Here is an 18262-nt window from a genome sequence, read left to right as displayed (position 1 = left end):
GGTATCACTGTTCTGAGGTGTGGTGTCACCACCAGAATAATAATTTATCACTTTGTAAATATTCTGTTAGCTACTCTTGTGGGCACCGTATCATTGAAATGCCTCACATTTTATATTCCTTGTCATCTTTCTCTATCCTCTAATGATCCCATGTGTCTCTGGTCAGATAAGAGATGCAGTCTCTGTGGTTTTCATACCTAATGGGCAGCCGGAGGCGGCCAGAGTCTGTCAGGGGGTGATTGATGTGACCAGGACCATTGAAAGGGACTGTTTGAAGAAACGCAGTGGGCATCTTAATAGGTGTTAATAGAGTGTCGTTTTTCCAATGATCTGGAGATTTGAAGAAAATATTAGTATAGCTATAACTCACATAAAGTATTCAATGATTTTATTTTAAAACCTATAGATAATGAATTTCCTTTTATATCTGGATCCAAGGCGTTCAGTGGGTGGTGGATATGTAGCAATTAGTCAGAAAAGCAGATGCTTTTCTAGGAGTTTTCTGCTGCTGATAGTCCCAGCATATGAGCATTTTTACGTATTCTGCTCTTTCTTGCAAGTACAATTCATTATAAAGAAAAAACTGTATGCTCTTATTTTTGGCTTTATTATCTCACTGTTAATTATTTAATCCCGTGATGATTATTTCATTGTCCCCCAAAATGAATTTTCTGTTTTTATTTGGATCAGACAGTGGTTTTCAAAATGTGATCCCTAGACCAACAGCATCTCTATCACCTGGGGGAAATTCAGTAAACAGGCACACTCTTAGACCGCACTCCCACTGCCGCCAGACCTACTGAATCCAGAGGTCTGAGTCCAGAGAATAGACATTTCTAAATTTTTGTTTTTTAATTGTGATAAAACACATCATAAAATGTATCATCTTAACTATTTTTAAAGGTAGAAATCGGTGTTAAATATATTCATATTATTGTGCAATAATAAAACTCTACAATAAAACTAAATCTCCACACCTATTAAACAGGTCTTGTTTCCCCCGCCTTCTCCCAGGCCCTGGAAGCCACCATTCTACTTTCTATCTTTGTGAGTTTGACTACTCTATGTCCCTTATATTTAGTGAAGTCATACAGCATTTGTCTCTTTATGGTTGGCTTATGGGCTTCCCTGGTGGCTCAGAGGGTAAAGCGTCTGCCTACAATGTGGGAGACCCGGGTTCGATCCCTGGGTTGGGAAGGTCCCCTGGAGAAGGAAATGGCAACCCACTCCAGTCCCTTGCCTGGAAAATCCCAAGGACTGAGAAGCCTGGTAGGCTACAGTCCATGGGGTCACAAAGAGTCAGACATGACTGAGCGATTTCACTTTCACTTTCAATGTTCTCAATAGCTTCTCTGGTGACTCAGTGGTAAAAAATCTACCTGCCAATGCAGGAGATGCAGGTGTGATCTCTGGGCCTGGCAGATCCCCTGGTGCAGGAAATGGCAACCCACCCTAGTATTCTCTCCTGGAAAATTCCATGGACAGAGGAGCCCGGTGGGCTATGGTCTGTGGAGTCACAAAGAGTCAGACGTGATTGAGTGAGCCGTGTTCTCAGGGTTCATCTGTGTTTTCACATGGGGCAGGGTTTCCTTCCTTTTGAAAGCTGAGTGATATGCCAGTGTATGTACATACCACTTTTGTCTGTCCACTCATCTGTTGACCTTTTAGTTTGCCTGCAACTCTTAGCGATTGTGAATAGTGCTTCCATCACACAGCAGTGCGGGTATCTCACTGAGATTCTGATCTCATTTCCTCTGGACGTGTACCTGGAGTTGGGATGGCTAGGTCCTGAGAAACCTCCACACTGTTTCCCGAGGCAGCTGTGCCATTCTGCATTCTCACCAGCGAGAATGTGCATCTTCAGTGCCTGTGAGGTCATACCAGTGCACACTCATGTTTGAGAACCACTGGACTAAGGATACCACCCTTCTCCACAAACATTGTTATGATCGCCAACTTCATGAGAAATTAATCTTGTTGGGGGACATTCTCCAACAGGTGAGCCGTCTCCTGATTTTAGGAGGGGCCAACGTGAACTACAGGACCGAAGTGTTAAATAACGCCCCGATCCTGTGCGTCCAGTCTCACCTCGGCCACGAGGAAGTGGTCACTCTGCTTCTGGAATTCGGCGCCTGCCTGGATGGCATGTCGGAGAACGGCATGACTGCCCTCTGCTACGCGGCCGCTGCAGGTCACATGAAGCTGGTGTGTCTGCTGGCCAAGAAGGGGGCGAGGGTAAGCGACAGCCTTCCCCGAAGAGGGCTGAAGGGGGCCACAGAGGTGGGAAGTGTCTCCCATGGCTGGTAGAATTCTCATTGGCTGGGCCAGGCTCCCTTCTGCCTCTACTTTGTCAAGTTGCAACGAACATAAACAGAAAGGGTGGAGCTACAGTGTGGGATGTGCCCTGATGTGGGTATGTGTGATAGGAGTATATTGTCTTCGAGAGGGAGAGGGAGCCGTGTGTTTTGTTCAAACCCCTTATTCTGCTTAATCCTGCCCGAGGGGAGGCTCCTGGTCATTAGAGGCCCAAGTAAGGCCATCCTGTAAAAAGCCTGCAAGTGTTGCCTTGGAACTTGTCACAGAATTTAACTCTGCACTGGATGAGTTGAAGTTTTAAATGTGATTTTTTTTTTCTCCTTTCTTTTTATTTCATGTTATGTCTTCTTTTAAAATAATAATAATAAATGAATTCTGTGGGTCTTGGAAGTCATGTGCCTAAAACAATGCGAAGTAACTATATTATTAACAAGTTTCTCAAGGACTGTCAGTGTTAATAGGTTGAATGAGAACAGTGCCAAGTTTACAGTAAACTCTGTTTATTTTAAGCACTTTGTTGGGGAAGGGAGAATGTACTTCTACTTGTACAGCAATAGAAATAAATTGCTGGTATTTGTTTTTCTTCTTTATAGTTAGGCTTTTTGAAGTTCAACAAAAGATGTTAGACTTATAGTAACTATGGGAGTCTTTTTGCTTTTTTCTCTTGAAAATACAGCATTTTGGCCCCATCCCACTGCAGATGTATGGGGTTCGTGTCCCAGTGTATCTCTCTGGAGAGTCTCTGTCTGAATTATTGCAACTGATGCACTGTTCCAGGCCTAGAGTTCCCTCTGTAGATCTAGTGATCACAAGGCATCCTCTTCATGCCCTTTGTCTCCCTAGGAAGTGAACTGGAGCTTCCAGTTCTCTGGGGAGCAGGTATGAGGGCAGACAAAACCTGTTCTTCCCAACCCTGGTCACTTGGGTGCAGTATCCTTAATCTGTGGCAAGCTATGATTTGGGGGGCAGAACAGTTCTTTAGTCACTGAAACAGGAAAGCCAGCAAAAGGGAGGGATCTGGAAAACCCAGCTCTGAACAAGGAAGGGCAGGAAGGGACTCCAAGCGGCATTTTACTGGGGAAGGCAGGTGACCCAGGTCGTGCCAGCATGCCAAGTGTGGCCACAAAGCCAGGAAGGCTGGTCAGCCACAAAGGGGCAGTGACCAAGGGCTGCATACCCGTAATGGTCCAAGAGGCAGCAGATAAGACTTCATGCCCTGTCTAAGCCTGGGAGTCTTGGGCTGGGAGAGGACTTAGGGTCCAGCCTCACTTGTAAATTCTGAAGATGCTCTGCACCTCGACCCAGAGGCTCTGCCTACATAAGCCACCTGTATGATTCCATCCCCTCCTACAGAGCTCGCAGCTAGCCTCCGAATAAAGCCAGCCCACGGTCTGGAGGTGGAAATGGAGGGGCAGTGTGAGCAGGAATGAATCCACTAGGAAGGTTTAACAGGAGCACTTCCCTTCTTCCATGAACGGCATGAAGAGGATGCCTTGTGATCACTAGATCTACAGAGGGAACTCCAGGCCTGGAACAGTGCATCAGTTGCAATAATTCAGACAGAGACTCTCCAGAGAGACACACTGGGACACGAACCCTGTACATCTGCAGTGGGGTAGGGTTTGTTCACAGCACATGTGGGTCACTGTGACAAAGTGATGCTCAGCTGCGACCTTCCCCTGCTCCTGCCCCCGCTCCCCACCCAGGTGGACCACTTGGATAAGAAAGGCCAGTGCGCGCTGGTCCACAGCGCACTGAGGGGCCACGGCGACGTTCTCCGCTACCTCCTGACCTGCGAGTGGTCGTTGGGCCCGCCCCAGCCCGGCGCGCTGAGGAAGAGCCAAGCTTTGCAGCAGGCACTGACGGCGGCTGCCAGCATGGGCCACGGCTCGGTGAGTGGGGCCTTTCCCAGGGCATTCCCTGGGAAAACGGGAGCCGGGGGTCTGGGCCCTTCCCACTCACCTTCTTCCAAGTCACCTGCTTGTGATGCACTGAAGGAATGAAGGAAATGAGGGTTTCCAAACAGAGCCGTTGGTCTCACCACGTGTAAAGGTGTTCTGTGGTTACCACAGCCTTCCTGCGAGTGGAAGGAGCCCCTCCAGGGCACGCACTCTCTGCCCCGCCTTGCTGCTGCTTGTCTTCCCTCCTTGTTCTGTTTTTACCTTCTAGTCCTGCTCTCCTCTCCTTTTCTCGCTTTGATTCATCCTCTTGTCCTTGTGGTCTTTGAACAATAATCACATAGAATCCTAATTCTAAACTTGTTCTTGAGTATTCCAAGGATTTTTAAAAAGAGGTGTTTAAAATAGAACAGGCTCTGGTAGCATGTAAGCATGCTTGTCATCTACGGTTCCTGCACTGAAGGAGAACTTCAGGCAGTAGTTACATCCAGCACTTATTTCTGGCCGGTGTCAGTATTCCTCGATTTGCAGATTTTGTAGTCATCTTCTGACCCGTGTGTCTGTGAAGTTAATAATATTTTACCCTTTTTCTTCTGTGTATTTCTCACTCTGTAGTGTCTTCAGGCAATTAGAGTTGCCAATGTTTCTAAGATTCTTCCCCACAATGACTTTGTACCAAAGTAAATGTGCCAAATGTAAATGTACCAAATGTAAAATGTAAATGTACCAAAGTAAATTTGGGTACAAAGCTGGCTGGCTGACTTTTACCATTTAAGACACTGGAGCAGATACACACATACACGAAGCTAGCTGGCTTATTGTTGGCATTTAGAATGTCAAAAATGCACATGTACACTATTTCAACCAAGACAATATATTGCAGCAAGTTGAATACAGAAGCGTATAAGAAAAAGAAGCTATCTTCTCTTAGGACAGACATAAAAGAAATTTATAGAACTGTATAACAATGCTAGTCAAGTTAACTATGTTTTAGTTTTGGAGAAAATACTCTTTTTCATAAAAAATGAACAAAGCGCACATTTCATAAAAATGTATTAAACATTACCAGATAGTGGGTTTATTTTTTTTTAGATTAAAAATACAAAGAAATATTTTTAAAGACCCGTTTACATAGACACAGAGGGAACATGTTAAATCGACATATTTGAATGTGGATGCTTTTCCTTTTTAAACTGTTCCCTAAATCTGCATGGGTCCAGAAGGTGAAAAATCATCTTAGGAAGGACAGCGAAGCCACATTGGATGTGACCTTGGTCTCAGGCTGTTGTGAAACTGGCTGTGAGGAGCCGTGGGAAAGCAGCTGCATAGCCAGCCACTGCTTCATGGCAGAGGAGGGCTCATTCACCACAGGCCTTGAGGGGCGTGTTAGTTTCCGCATGCTGTCGTAGTAAGTGACCGCAGGCTTCAGTGGCTTGAAGCAGCCTGTTCTGGAGGTCAGAAGGCTGAAATTGAGTTGGGTCAGGAAGCCGGTGTTTCTTTTGGAGGCTTCAGAGAAGAGTGTTTTCTCTTTTTTTCCTCTAGCTTCTAGAAGCCACCTCACTCCTTGGCTTAAGGCCCTGCCTCTGTCTTCAGAGTGTGCTTCCTGTCATCTCACCTCATCCTTCCCTTGGCCCTGGTTCCTCCTGTCCCTCTTATAAACAGCTGTGATCGTATCAAGTATGTATACAATATATGCTGTGATAATTCAGGATAATCATCCCATTTCAAGATTCGCAGTCACATCTACAAATCCCCTCTTCCCATGTAAGGTAACATTCACGGGTTTTCTGACTAGGATGTGGGGCCCTTATTGTGAGTGGATTGGGGAGCTGGAAGATGGCTGCCGGTGAGCAGGGTGGATGCTGGAGAGCAGGGTGGATCTGACGCTGGTTAAGGGCTCAGATACTTCTGGCTCCCTGCCCCCACCCCTGTGACCCACCCTGCTGTTTGACAGAGGGGAAAGAATAATGTGAGTGGAAAAAGCATTTGAAGCAGCATTATTTTATTGAAAGGTATATACATCACCTTATTTTCCTTCCTTGTGAAGAAAGGGATTCACCATCTTCTGGCGATTTATGCAGAAGCTGCACTCTGTATGATCTCCCCTGTCCTTTGTTGATGAGGCTGGCATATTTGGGTCATGTTGGAATTCATTAGAATTCTGAGTACCTAGTAATCCTGAACAGTGTTGCCGAAATTCACTTTTTTTTTTTCTTCTTCTTCTCAAAGTGAAAGTGTGAATAGCATACGAATTATGCTGGAAAACCATTTTCATTATATTCTCTCTCCTTGTGCAGCATGAGATAATCATGGTTAAAAAACAACACGTTCTCTCCTTTGATACACAGGATATAATAAGCGCATATGGCTTTGAAAACTCATTAAATCACCTTGCCACTTGTGACAGGTGCTCCAGTGCTTGCTGGAACTGGAAAAGGAACATGAAATAGACGTCAATGGCACCGACACGCTGTGGGGAGAAACAGGTAATTACGGTTCCCCTGCTTGTAGTTGGGGCCAAGTAGCTGCTTGATGTCCTCGCCGCCATTTTGGCCTAGTTGTCTTAAGAATGACATGGGATGCATCTGGGCCTATTGTTATCACAAAGCGTTTGAAGTTAAGAGCTTTTGAAACTTCGCAAATGATGAGTAAAACTTTTCTAGAAGCAAGTGCAATTTGAATCATTTTGAATTAGACCAGCAGTTCCTGTGCCTCTGATGAATGTCAGCTAGAAATACCCAGACAAGGTGGTGCTTTCCACCTCGCTGAGTGTTCTCATGTCCTGAGCAACCTGGTCGTCCTGTGACTGCACCGTGAGCAGCGCAGAACTTGCAGCCCAGTATTCAGCTGAATCCAAGGTGCTCAGCGAGGAAGGCTCTGGCCTGCCTTCTCCAGAGTAGGACTCAGTCCTCATGGAGCCTGCGCAACAGACTGAATACCAGCTACAGAGTCCATTTCCTTTGGTGTGGGGTGTGTGTATTGAACTGTAGTAAATCTTCAGGAAGATCTGAGTTGGCTACTTGTCAGGTTAATAATAATATAAATAAGGCTGCTTTGAAATTTTCCATTTGACTGAATTGGTTTTAGAAGTGTGAGACTTTATCAGTTGCTGTTTACCAAATGTAACCAATGGTGTTTAACATGCATTTCCAGGCTGTGTCCTGTGTATGACTTCAATGTCTCCTGCACAGATTTATTTCCAACTGCTTCTCAATTATTTCCTAACAAACCAAATGGTGGTGTGTAGAGTCCCTCAGCTAACTCATACTTAAGAAAAGCCTCAGAGAGTTTCTTGATGGGTAGCACAGGTGCTCGCCCCCCAACTCCCTCCCCACTGCCCTTTCTCCGCTGTCAACCCCCCAACCCAACTCCCCTGTAGATGCTGCCAGGCGCATGCATGGGGCTTATAGTGCTAGTTGTGGTGATGTGGGTGGTGGGCTGGCGGCAGGGGGGTGGTGGTAAAGGGCGAGAGTGGTGGCGTGTCCGCTAGGTTCAGGGAGAGTGCAGGACTCACAGACGGGTTTAGATTGTGCTTGGGGTCCATGTGTGTAGATGTAAATATTGGCTTTAATTCCTTATGGAGTCTTTTCCCCAGTCATTTCAACAGTATGGGCTACTCCATATTTGGTGAAAGTGTCCACCACTTCCTGTTGTGCTGTGGGCCTCAAGGTAGCCCACAGGCCAGCACATGGCTTTCTTTGCGCTTCTTCAGAGGGCCAGGTCCCTGTCCTCTGGGGCCTGGAGGCAGGGTCTTTGCCTCTTTGTCAAATGAGGTAAATAATCCTACTTTCTAGGGTCTGGTGAAGACTGAATGAGATGTGACAGTCTTGGCCAGGTGTTCCCTATGGTCAGAACCCCTGGGGCAGTTGGGCCTAGAAATTGCTTCATGAGGGTGTGTGACTTGACACACACACAGGTATGTGCTCAGGCTCAGTCCAGTAATTATGTCTGACTCCTTGTGACCCCATGGACTGTTGGCTGCCAGGCTCCTCTGTCCAAGGGATTCTCCAGGCAAGAATACTGGAGTGGGTTGCCATGCCCTTCTCCAGGAGATCTTCCTGATCCAGGGATCAAACCCGCGTCTCTTGCGTCTCCTGCACTGGCAGGCAGATTCTTTACCACTGCGCCACCTGGGAAGGATAGGACACTCCTTTCCTAAACGTCCACCCAGGTGATTTCAGGGGCCCTGTGGCCTCGGGACAAATAGAGAATCACCGTAAGCAGCTGTCTTAAGTGCCGGCCTCACAGGGACACTAATGAGAGGAGCCGTGATGACGATGGGGGTCAGTGCCAGTACCTGTAACACCCCTCACTTAGCTCAATAAGAATCTCTGATCTTTAATATTAGAAGGGTGTTTTCTTTCTGGGCAAAAAAATCCAGAGAAGGCTTTCATTTGAGAGCTCTGTTTGTGTGGTCTGTTTTTTCTCGAGATGACCAGTCCTGAGTTTCAGTAAGCACCTTCCTTCCTTCCCTCTTGAGAATCTGCCAGGTCGTAGGCTAAAGAAGCATGGAAGAGAAACTACAGGCTCCCATCAGCCTCAGTGAAAGGATGACTAATGGTTCAGCTTCTGCCTTGCAAAGCCTTGTGTATAACCTTCAGACCACTCTGCAGCCTGAGAAGCAGGTCATAGCTTTCCTCTGCAGGCAGTAAACGTGAATTTCCTCAGCCGAGAGTGTGAGAGGCTTTGGGAAAAATTTAAACCAAGAGAAAGCTAAGCACTATTTCTCAGGCATAGAGGCCCCTGCTGTACTCTGTGGCTGCATGTCAGTAAAACCAGTCTTGCCTGCTCTGCATTTTTCTGTGTGATATTTTTCTCCTGTGTTCTTTCAGAAATGTCCACCCATGTCTGCCACTACAGACCGTCCTGATTTCCGGAGGAAATCAGGTTGTCAGTGGTTGTCAGAGGAGCACTTGGAAATCTTGCAAAGGAAGTTTTAGGTGAGGGAACATCTGCATATATGGGGCTTTGCATAGATGTGTACTGCCTTGCCCAGATTGTGAGGTCTGTGTTTGGGATTCAGCCACACAGGGTCCACATTACCTGACCCCAAATGCCTCCTGGAAGAGACGGCCCCAGTGATGACAGCCTGAGTCGATGGGGCAGCTCGCGGTCCTTGTTCTCAGCAAGCAGTGACCTGGTGGTCCCCCAGCCTGGGTGGGTTGCATGCTCTGTGCGCTGCTTCTAATTGCTAAAGACTCGCAGAATGAAAGCAGTTGCTCTCCTTCCTGGTTTGATCCTCATTCCTGGGTGTAGTCAATGGTGCTTTGTGCCTAAATCACTCTAGAATGGAACTTCTCTGTCTCCGGCCGCAGCTTGAGGGTAGGATCCCAAGAGTTCATTCAAGTCTATGCAGTGTAGATTAGCTATGAACAACTTGGATTTAAAATACCAGCTGATGGGGTTCCTGCAGGGCCTCCATGGTCTGTTCCTGGCTCGCCTGCCCAGCTTTGATGGTGTCCATGCAGCGCTATGCCGCCCTTGGAGCTCAGCTACCTGTATCTCTCCTGGTTTTGGAGAGCAGAGAGCCTGATTTGTGTAAGTTTCCCTTTCCACCAGCCTCTGGAGCCCTTTGCTTTTTATGTCTGTTTGGTCTGTTTGGTTTTTAGATCCAGCCCTTCAAAATCAGTCCTGTAGCTCTTCAGCACTTTCCCTTGTTCTCACGCAAATAAAGAGTGTGACACTCACTCCAGTGGAAGAAGAGTGAGGAGAAAGCTTGGAGCTCCTGGAGTGGGCTTGGGGTACGTCTCCACCCAGCAGCTCTGCCTGTGTGGCTGCCGAGGCCACCTGCCCGTTCACACAAACAGCCTTGTTCAAACAGCCTTGATCCTGTAGTTGCTGGGCAGCCTGAACCATGACAAGAACCCATCAGATGCTCAAGTTGTCTGCTTCAGGCATTCCACAGTCATGACAAACAAGTGCTGGCTCCCACGAAGTCTTGTCCTAAGTGAGTTACTGTTCCCTTATCAGTGTTCGATGGGAATCAGCCTGATGAAATGATCAGAAATGCTTAACTGGTGACCTCATGCTGCTGTGAATTGTCAGAGCAACTGTGCTCCCAAACTCCAGGCCTCTCTCAAGTCTGTGAGCCTGCTGTCTGTCTCTAGTCAGAACCTCTTGCTCTTTAGGGGAATAGAAACGCTTTTATTTCAGCGAATACGCCTGTTTTGTAAGCAAAGCGTTCCCAGCCCTGACTCCTTGGGGTCACGTTACAGTTCCCTGCTTAGTACTTACTGCTTATAAATTTGATTGTTGATGTTGCTTATCTGATGAAAGCTTATTGTGCCTACATTATGGGTTTCAGGAGGGCAGAACTCTCCAAGTCTCCTGTGCTCTTCTTTCTATAATCACTGTGTCTGGTCTCATGTTGTCCTGTAGAACTTTCTGTGATGATGGAAATGCTTGCCTTGCTATCTGTACGTCCAGCCTGGTAGCCACTAGCCACTGGTCTTGTCTGGTGCTGGGTACATAGCTGTTGACTGAGCGGACAGGTGGGTTTAAAGAAAACAAAGTAACTTTTAGGGTAGGTAACACTCACCTTGCAGAATAATTTGGGAGAAGCTGTGTTGTTGGAGGGAAGAGGTCAGGAGCCCATTGCTCACTGGGACCGTGTCCTCTGTGTCTTCTTGTCTGTCATAGCGCAGGTCACGTGCTGCTGGACTCCAGGCTGGCTTAGAAGCCCTCGACCCAGTCATCTATGTGGCTGGGTGCTGTACTGCATCTTTTGAAACACCGAGCTGTTAGCAACTACCCACGACATGGACATGACCGACAGGCCAAGATGGCCAGTGCCAGCCCCGTCTTTGTGTGCATAAATCTCCCTCCCCACACCGCCAGCCCGACTGCCAGCCCCCATGTGCCGTGCCCTGTGGTCCCTTGGAAACCCTTCTCACTGCTCCTAGTTGGTAGCAGCAGGCTTGGAGCCCTGGCTTCACACATGGGTAGGACGCCATCCCGCCCGTTAGCCACCCGCTCCCAAGGACTGCCCTTCCCTAAGTTCTGAACTGAGATGCCCGTCAGAGGTCGTTAGATGTCTCACTGAATGTTTCATGTCAAGTATTCTTTCATGTTGTTCGTGCTTTTTTAGATGGTAAATACTTTCCAAAGAAACTTAATCGTTGTAAATATTGTTTTTATTGCTAAAGCTGTTAAGAGCACCGTATTTTCCTCAATTTCCAAGAAGGGTTGAATTTTCTCCCCAGCAAATCAAATGGGATTTTTAGCTGCATAACCTTCATTATCATCATTTGTGGAGGCAGTTTAGTCCAGCATGTATGCAAGTCATGGGTCACTCTTCTCTAATTCTGCGTGGAATTCTAGATGGGACTTGAGTCTCAGCGCAGCCCCTCAGCTGGGTGTGGGACGTTTCCAGACCAGTTTGCGGGGAGGGTCCTCACACCTGTTTCCTTGTGGGACCAGGAAGCCAGAATATGAGTTGTATTTCATCTTTGCTGTTTTAAAAGTTTCTCTCTTTTCTCTTGTCTCCATTCAGCTGCTTCAGTTTCCACTCTGGGACTCTGCCTGTCCTTCTGGGGGGGCGGGGGGTGAGGTGTCCTTCAGCTCTCACTGCAGGGACCGTGGACGGCTGAGCTGATCACACCCAAAGCCACCCCAGAACTCTGTACGTGCACATCAGGCAATAGGATGCCTGGTGGTTGATTTAAAAGAACCCTCTGTTCTTTCAGATTTTACCTTAGGTTTTTTTTAGACAGAGTGGGGCTCTTATTTGTTAAGAATTTAAAGGAAATTTGAGACATCTGGGTTGAGTTTGGCCTTCACACCGGTTAGGGGCCTCTCAAGGCAGGATTCAGGTGAGAGACTAGAAAGAAAAGAACTGGTCTCTTGCTTGTTGGGACATGTGGAGGATTTACCTGAAGGAATTTGCTTTGTAGAGACAAGCAAGTGACTTCTGTTGTATAGTTTTTGGAGGTCCCGGGGAGGTCTCATCAGTACTGCTGGGAAGTCCTTGTTCAGGCATTCCTTCCTCTGCTAGGGTTTGCTTTAGAAAAGAGCAGTAAGATGGGTGGAAATCCAGATTTCTGTCCATTCTGAACAAGGTAGAAGTTTTGGCTGTCCTAAGCATAAAAGCATGAAAGAGGGGGTAACCCAGGACCTTAGAGAGTGTGAGGGAGGGGATAACCTAGAAGGGAGGTGATCTAACATTCTGGATGGAGGGGGCAACCCAGGCCCTAGGAAGGGAGGGGAAGGTGGGTAACCCAGAACCCTGGAAAGGATGGGAGGGGATAACTCAGGACCCTAAAGGGAGGGAAATGGGGGGGGTGGGTAACCCAGGACTATGAGAGGGGAGGGACAGAGTGGACTAATGTAGGCACTGGAGGAGGGGGTAGCTCAGGCTCTGGAAGGAGCTGAAGATGGGCATGGGGTCACTCTAACAATAGAGGGGATTGGGGTGAGAAGGAGAGGGACGGGGTGCGTCCACAGACTTCCCCTTTCTGCCCTAGAAGACACCCGGGGCTTGCCCCTGACATGGGGACCTGTCCTCTGCTGAGAGGACAGCAGGAATCCACTGACTGTGTGTCCTGGTCCTGCAGGGCAGGTGAGGGGCAAGGAGGGCGCCCGTGGAGGCCCACAGGGGCATCTTGGCTGCATATGGACTGGTGGCTTGACCGCTTACCAAGACCCGTGCCCCACCTCCATTGTGCTGCTTTTGCTGTGCACAGAGGCTTTGTTGTAGTGAGTGCCTTCCTTTTGATTAAAAAACACAGCCTGGGCTTCCAACATAAAGACATGCACTCATATGCATTTTGGTAGCTTAGAGCATCTTTACTCACAAACATGGCTGCTTGTTGTTTTGGACATTCCCTCCTAGCTCAGGAGGTTCACCTGCTCTCCTGTTGAAAAGTCACCTTGATTGTTTAAAATTATTGTTGAAATATATTTGGATTCTTTCTGTTTTTGAGGCTGGGCACTAGTAGTAAAGAATCTGCCTGCCAGTGCGGGAGATGCAAGAGACACAGTCTTGATCCCTGGGTCTGGAAGAGGAGAAGGAAATGGCCACCCACTCCCGTATTTATGCCTGGGAAACCCCATGGACAGAGGAGCCTAGTGGGCTACAGACTGTGGGGTCTTAAAGAGTCAGATGCAACTGAGCACGCACACACTTGTGTAGTATGGTTTTGTCAGAAGGCCCCCCTTTTGCATTGATCCCTCATGTGGGGTCCTGCATTTAACTCTGCTCTCCTCGGCTCACATGTATCCCTTCGAGGAGAGGAGGGAACAGCACAATGTACATGCTTTAAATAATGCGGTGTGTAAGAGGATCTACCCAAAATGTGAGCATTCTCAGCACGCTTTAGAAGTGACAGCTGGTCAGAGCTGCAGTCTTCTGATAGATTTTTGGCACAAAGTCTGTATGGAACGTGATTTATGTCATCCCATATTTTAGGAAATTGTTTTTAAACTGAATTTGTGTTATTTATAGCACACATTATCCCTCAAAGGACTTGAAGAGGCTTCTTTGAAATAAAATATATAAGAAAAGGAAAAAAAGGTCAGAAACAGGACACGAGGAACAGCGTGGATATTTCTGCCGTAATGTCCTGTGTGCTTGCCAGGTTGAACTACTGTTTTGGCCTTAGGATGCCTTTTGACCAGAGTGAGAAGGGAGCACACTCATTAAGGATTATTCTTACTGTCTGTGGGAGGAAGCTTAACAATTCTTCAGGAGAAGAAAAGTATTTTCTGGTACCCTTGTTCTAGAACAACATTCTTAGTCTGATTGATTGAATATTTTTTAAAAGAGATTCTTTAGGGGCCAAAGTGTGAGAGTTAAGAACTCAGACTCCAGCTGGACTCGCTGGCATCACATGCTTTCGTGCCTTCCACTAGCTGTGTGGCCTTAGGTGAGTTGTTTTAACTTCTCTGGGCCATATTTTCCACATCAGTAAAACCAGGATGAGTGGTACTTGTCTCATAGAAGTTAGCTGTGTATTAAATAAATTTGTGGATTTGAAGGACCATCAAGTGTCCTGTAGGAAGTACTTCACAAATATCAGAGTATATTATTAAAATGTCAGAATCTTCTTATTTTCCTCCTGAGAGGAGATGAGCTCAAGGTCCTTCTAACTCTGCCATCTTGTCTGGTAATCTCACATTGCACTGTTTTCTTATCCTTTTTTAAAAGTTCTAAAAACCTAGGTTCCTTAGAATCACAAAGCGCATCGTCGCAAGAGACTATAAGGGACAAAGAAGTTTGGTCACACGTGAAGTCCCGTAGCAGTTGCATATTTTATTTCTTTCAAACAATTCCTTGGCAACTTGAGGTTCGTGTTTAATCTGTGTACAGAGACGGACGGCGTGTTTTCACTCTAGAACTGGTCGCACATCAGGAGTGTCTGGGTTCCTCCCATCTGGCTCCTGTCTTGCTTTATAAATAGTTCACTGGGAAATGGGCTGATGCAGCGGGGGAGGCAACATTTTCACGTGCCGCTGGGTTGCTGCCTGTTGCCTTGTAACAGAGGTTCCCTCTCCTTGACCCCACTGAGGCCTGCAGCTTCAGGCCCTCCTGGGAGACTTGTGCCACATGCTGACCATAAGGAAGGGGCAGAACAATGAGGAAGGTGTTCCAAACAGCCACTTGTGTGCTTCAGGGAGCGTGTGGGCAGGACTGGCTTCCCGTTCGTAAGGTCACCCTCCAGCATGGGCGTCCGCCAAGGCCAGGGGTGCCGGGCGCTCCTGGGAGTCGGTCTCCCAGAGCAATGGCATTTTCCGGTCAGAGCAGTCTTCATTGTGTATCGTTTTATCCTTTGCATTGTTGAGGGTTCAGGTCTTTGTGGAGATGAAGAATTTATAGCTGTTGGGAAGTTTATTCTTTTCATGGAAGCTTCCCCCTCCCTCAGCCAGGAAGGAAATGCCTCACAGAACAAGGCTATGAGCTTGGGTTTTTTATAAATGCAGTCTGTAGAAGGTGGAGGAGCGGGTGTCCCCTGGCTTTCCGGGAGGGGTCAGAGCGCTACTTGTGTTCAGTCAGGGGCCTTTGGGACCAGCCTGTCCGAGTGGCAGCCCTGCCCGGACCCACAGGGACAGCAAAGCGAAACACAGGCTGAGTGACCTCTGCAGTAGCAACTTCTCCAGAGGCCAGTTATTAGAAAGTGCAGGGGGAGGGGCTGCCACTCCCAAAGAGGTTTAAAAAACTGTGAAATCCCAAGTTATTTTTCTGAGCGTCGTAGTCTAGATAAGAGAGCTGAGAGATTCCCAGCGTTCCATGATGCCTTTCACCTTCGTTCTCCCAGCCGAGGCTCCAGCTTCACTGCCTTTGTCACGGCTAATGGTCTCCATCTTGGTCGCAACCCTGCTGCTTACCGCAGTTCATTTTCCATCCATTTTTCTGAGAGATGGGAAAAACCAGTATGTTAGGAAATAAAGTGCACCGGTAAGCACAAGCACAGAAGCCAAGCTGAGCCCCCTGGCCCCCCTCCGTCCCTCTTGGGGCCGTCTCAGCCGGCAGGAAGTGCTTCTGTGGCTGCAGCTGGCTCCTGTGCTCAGCTCGGGCCTGGCAGGGCGGCCTGGGTCATCAGTGTATGAGGTAAGAGAAGGTCAGTGTCCAGAAGCAGGGAACTGCCTGTGTGTGCTCCGACCTGTCACCCGTCTAAGGACAGAAGCGTGTCGGGGCGACAGTCGTCGTTGAAACCCCTAGGCCTGTTAAGCCACACATCCCTGTGTGTGTGAGAGAGAGAGACAGACCTGGCGTAAAATGTCATAAACAGCCCTGTTTATGGAATGACTATGTTCCAGGCGAGTTGACAGTTGAGTTTTTGTAAATCGCGTCTTTGCCCAGAGAACTTTAGTTCGTATAAGATTCCTGCAAACGATCCATTTATGCAAGAATCATCTCTCCCTGATGTTTTTCAGTGAAGGTTTCGTATTGCTGAGTGTGAATTGGGTTTTCTTAAAATGAACATCTGCCACGACAAATCTCCCCATGCTCTGAAGACAGAAGACTATATTCCTGCGGAAAAATTTTAGTCAGAAAATGATCTATGCCTTCATGGGAATTTAGCTACAAAAATGCCATCTTGTTGAGGATTTTGCTAGTAGGAGAAATGATGTTCAGTGTGGGTCTTGAGAAGTGCCGTGAGCTCACACTGATATTTAGAGCCCGCCGCCTTTTCATACCAAGTCCTTTTCCTCCTTCCTCGTCAAATTCCCTTGGCCAGAAGCCAAGGCCTTGCCACACCATCAGGTGCTTTCTCTCCTGTCCTGCTCCCTCCCCCTTCTTCTCTGGCCAGGCCGAGTGCAGTGACCCTTGTCAGAGGCTGGTGGTCAGCCTGCAGGACAGCGTTCTTCCAGCAGAATAGCTGGGATTCCTGGGCAGAACTCTGCTGTGGTTTTGTTTGTTTAAGCATGTGGTTCACTGCCTTCAGTCTCCCTTGTTTCCGAATATGGTATCCTCACATCCTTGTGGCTGGTGGAACTTGAGATGCCCGCCCCCTCCACCAGCCTCAGGGGTCCTGATGACACCAAAGATTGAATCTGAGTTGAAAAGGGGAAACACAGGTCCCGCTGTTTGGGGTGTCATTTGAAAGTGAGAGCCTGGTTAAGAATTTGTGATCCCTGTTAGGCCAACTTTGTGGGACTCCAGCCTGTGCTGAGAGGCATTTTCCCATCTCAAAGGCAGGCTGATCACCGGAAGTGCAGCCAGTCCAGCTGGAAGGGAAGACAAGGGAATCCAGCCCGGTCTCCAGCGGCAGTCTTCTCCGACTTCAGCTGCTCTAACTCCTGGCTCTTCTGGCGCCTTCCTCAAACACAGGGTCCTATTTTTAGTGCTGGGCTGTCATTTTTGATGTGCTGTTGTTGCCAAAAAAAAAAAAAAATCAGTGGCAGCTGCAAAAGAAATCTTGGTGTAAAGGCCCCGTTTATAATGCAGATAGAACTTGTTTACCAAATAAGAGAGACTGGAATGTCACGGTGGATCAGCTGCGCATCAGATGGAAGAGCCTTGAGTTTGTTCCTTCCATGCCGTCCTGCCCACATCTGGCCACGTGCAGCGCGGGTGCCTGCTTTGTGCCATAGTCAGCTCCCTGCAGAGGAGGGGCTCCCTAACTGCAGGGAGGTCTCCGAGGAGTCGCAGGCCCAGGTAGTAACTCACATCCTCCGTGTCACCAGCCAGCCCCGGGTGTTCAGATCCGTCTGAACCTAAACCAGTATATATATATTATACCTGCTGCTGCTGCTACTAAGTCGCTTCAGTCGTGTCCGACTCTGTGCCACCCCAGAGACGGCAGCCCACCGGGCTCCCCCGTCCCTGGTATTCTCCAGGCAAGAACACTGGAGTGGGTTGCCATTTCCTTCTCCAGTGCATGAAAGTGAAAAGGGAAAGTGAAGTCGCTCAGTCGAGTCCAGCTCTTGGCGACCCCATGGACTGCCGCCTACCAGGCTCCTCTGTCCATGGGATTTTCCAGGCAAGAGTACTGGAGTGGGTTGCCATTGCCTTCTCTAATATATATACCTAAACCAGTATAAATACTAGTCTGTTTACAGTATTTATATATAATTTATTTATAAACTTAGACGTGTGACGGGTGGTGATGAGCCCGTTGGTATAACACAGGTTGGAATGGCACCTGGGGTCAAGACCCTTGGTAGCTTCCACTTCATCCATCCGTGGTTTGTTCTGGTTTTCCCCATCTTCAGAAAACTGGTAAAGCAGACAGGATTTCTTTGTCCCTCTAAGGGAGATGGGGCCCCTATGTCACATTTATGTCCTTTGCTGTATGTGTTCCTGGGAGTTAAGCCATGGCCAGGCTAAGACAGTTGGAGTAGGAATACTGTCTGTCCTGAGAGGTGTCTGGAGAGGACGCACGGACCCTGCACTGCTGAGCCCCCAGTTCCCCACTTCAGCTGTCTGGGTGCTGGGGGACCCCTGGCTTCACAGGGGAGCTGGGCCCCGCCCTCTTGGAAAGGGGGCAGCTGGGGCCTGTCCTGCAACTGCCCAGGAGCGCTCAGTTCCAAACTGTTACCCTGTTTTGTTTTATTCCTCGGAATCAGTGTTAAATCTGGGAGACTGACCCATTGCACTGCACTGCGCT

At 48.1% G+C, this 18262-nt stretch overlaps 1 protein-coding gene across 7 annotated transcripts in view; it reads left to right on the top strand.

Annotated features, from left to right (window-relative positions):
- Positions 1-18262, top strand: part of TANC1 (tetratricopeptide repeat, ankyrin repeat and coiled-coil containing 1) — a 252456-nt gene that overhangs the window by 218703 nt on the left and 15491 nt on the right. For all 7 annotated transcript variants that reach the window (XM_027560022.1, XM_027560005.1, XM_027560042.1 and 4 more), the window contains 3 exons: positions 1999-2235; positions 4023-4208; positions 6622-6700. In XM_027560022.1, the coding sequence (XP_027415823.1) occupies positions 1999-2235; positions 4023-4208; positions 6622-6700 (502 nt within the window). The remainder of the gene's footprint in view (positions 1-1998; positions 2236-4022; positions 4209-6621; positions 6701-18262) is intronic.

This window comes from Bos indicus x Bos taurus, chromosome 2, assembly GCF_003369695.1.
Source record: "Bos indicus x Bos taurus breed Angus x Brahman F1 hybrid chromosome 2, Bos_hybrid_MaternalHap_v2.0, whole genome shotgun sequence".
Taxonomy (NCBI): domain Eukaryota; kingdom Metazoa; phylum Chordata; class Mammalia; order Artiodactyla; family Bovidae; genus Bos; species Bos indicus x Bos taurus.
This window is presented reverse-complemented; position numbering and strand designations above follow the sequence as displayed.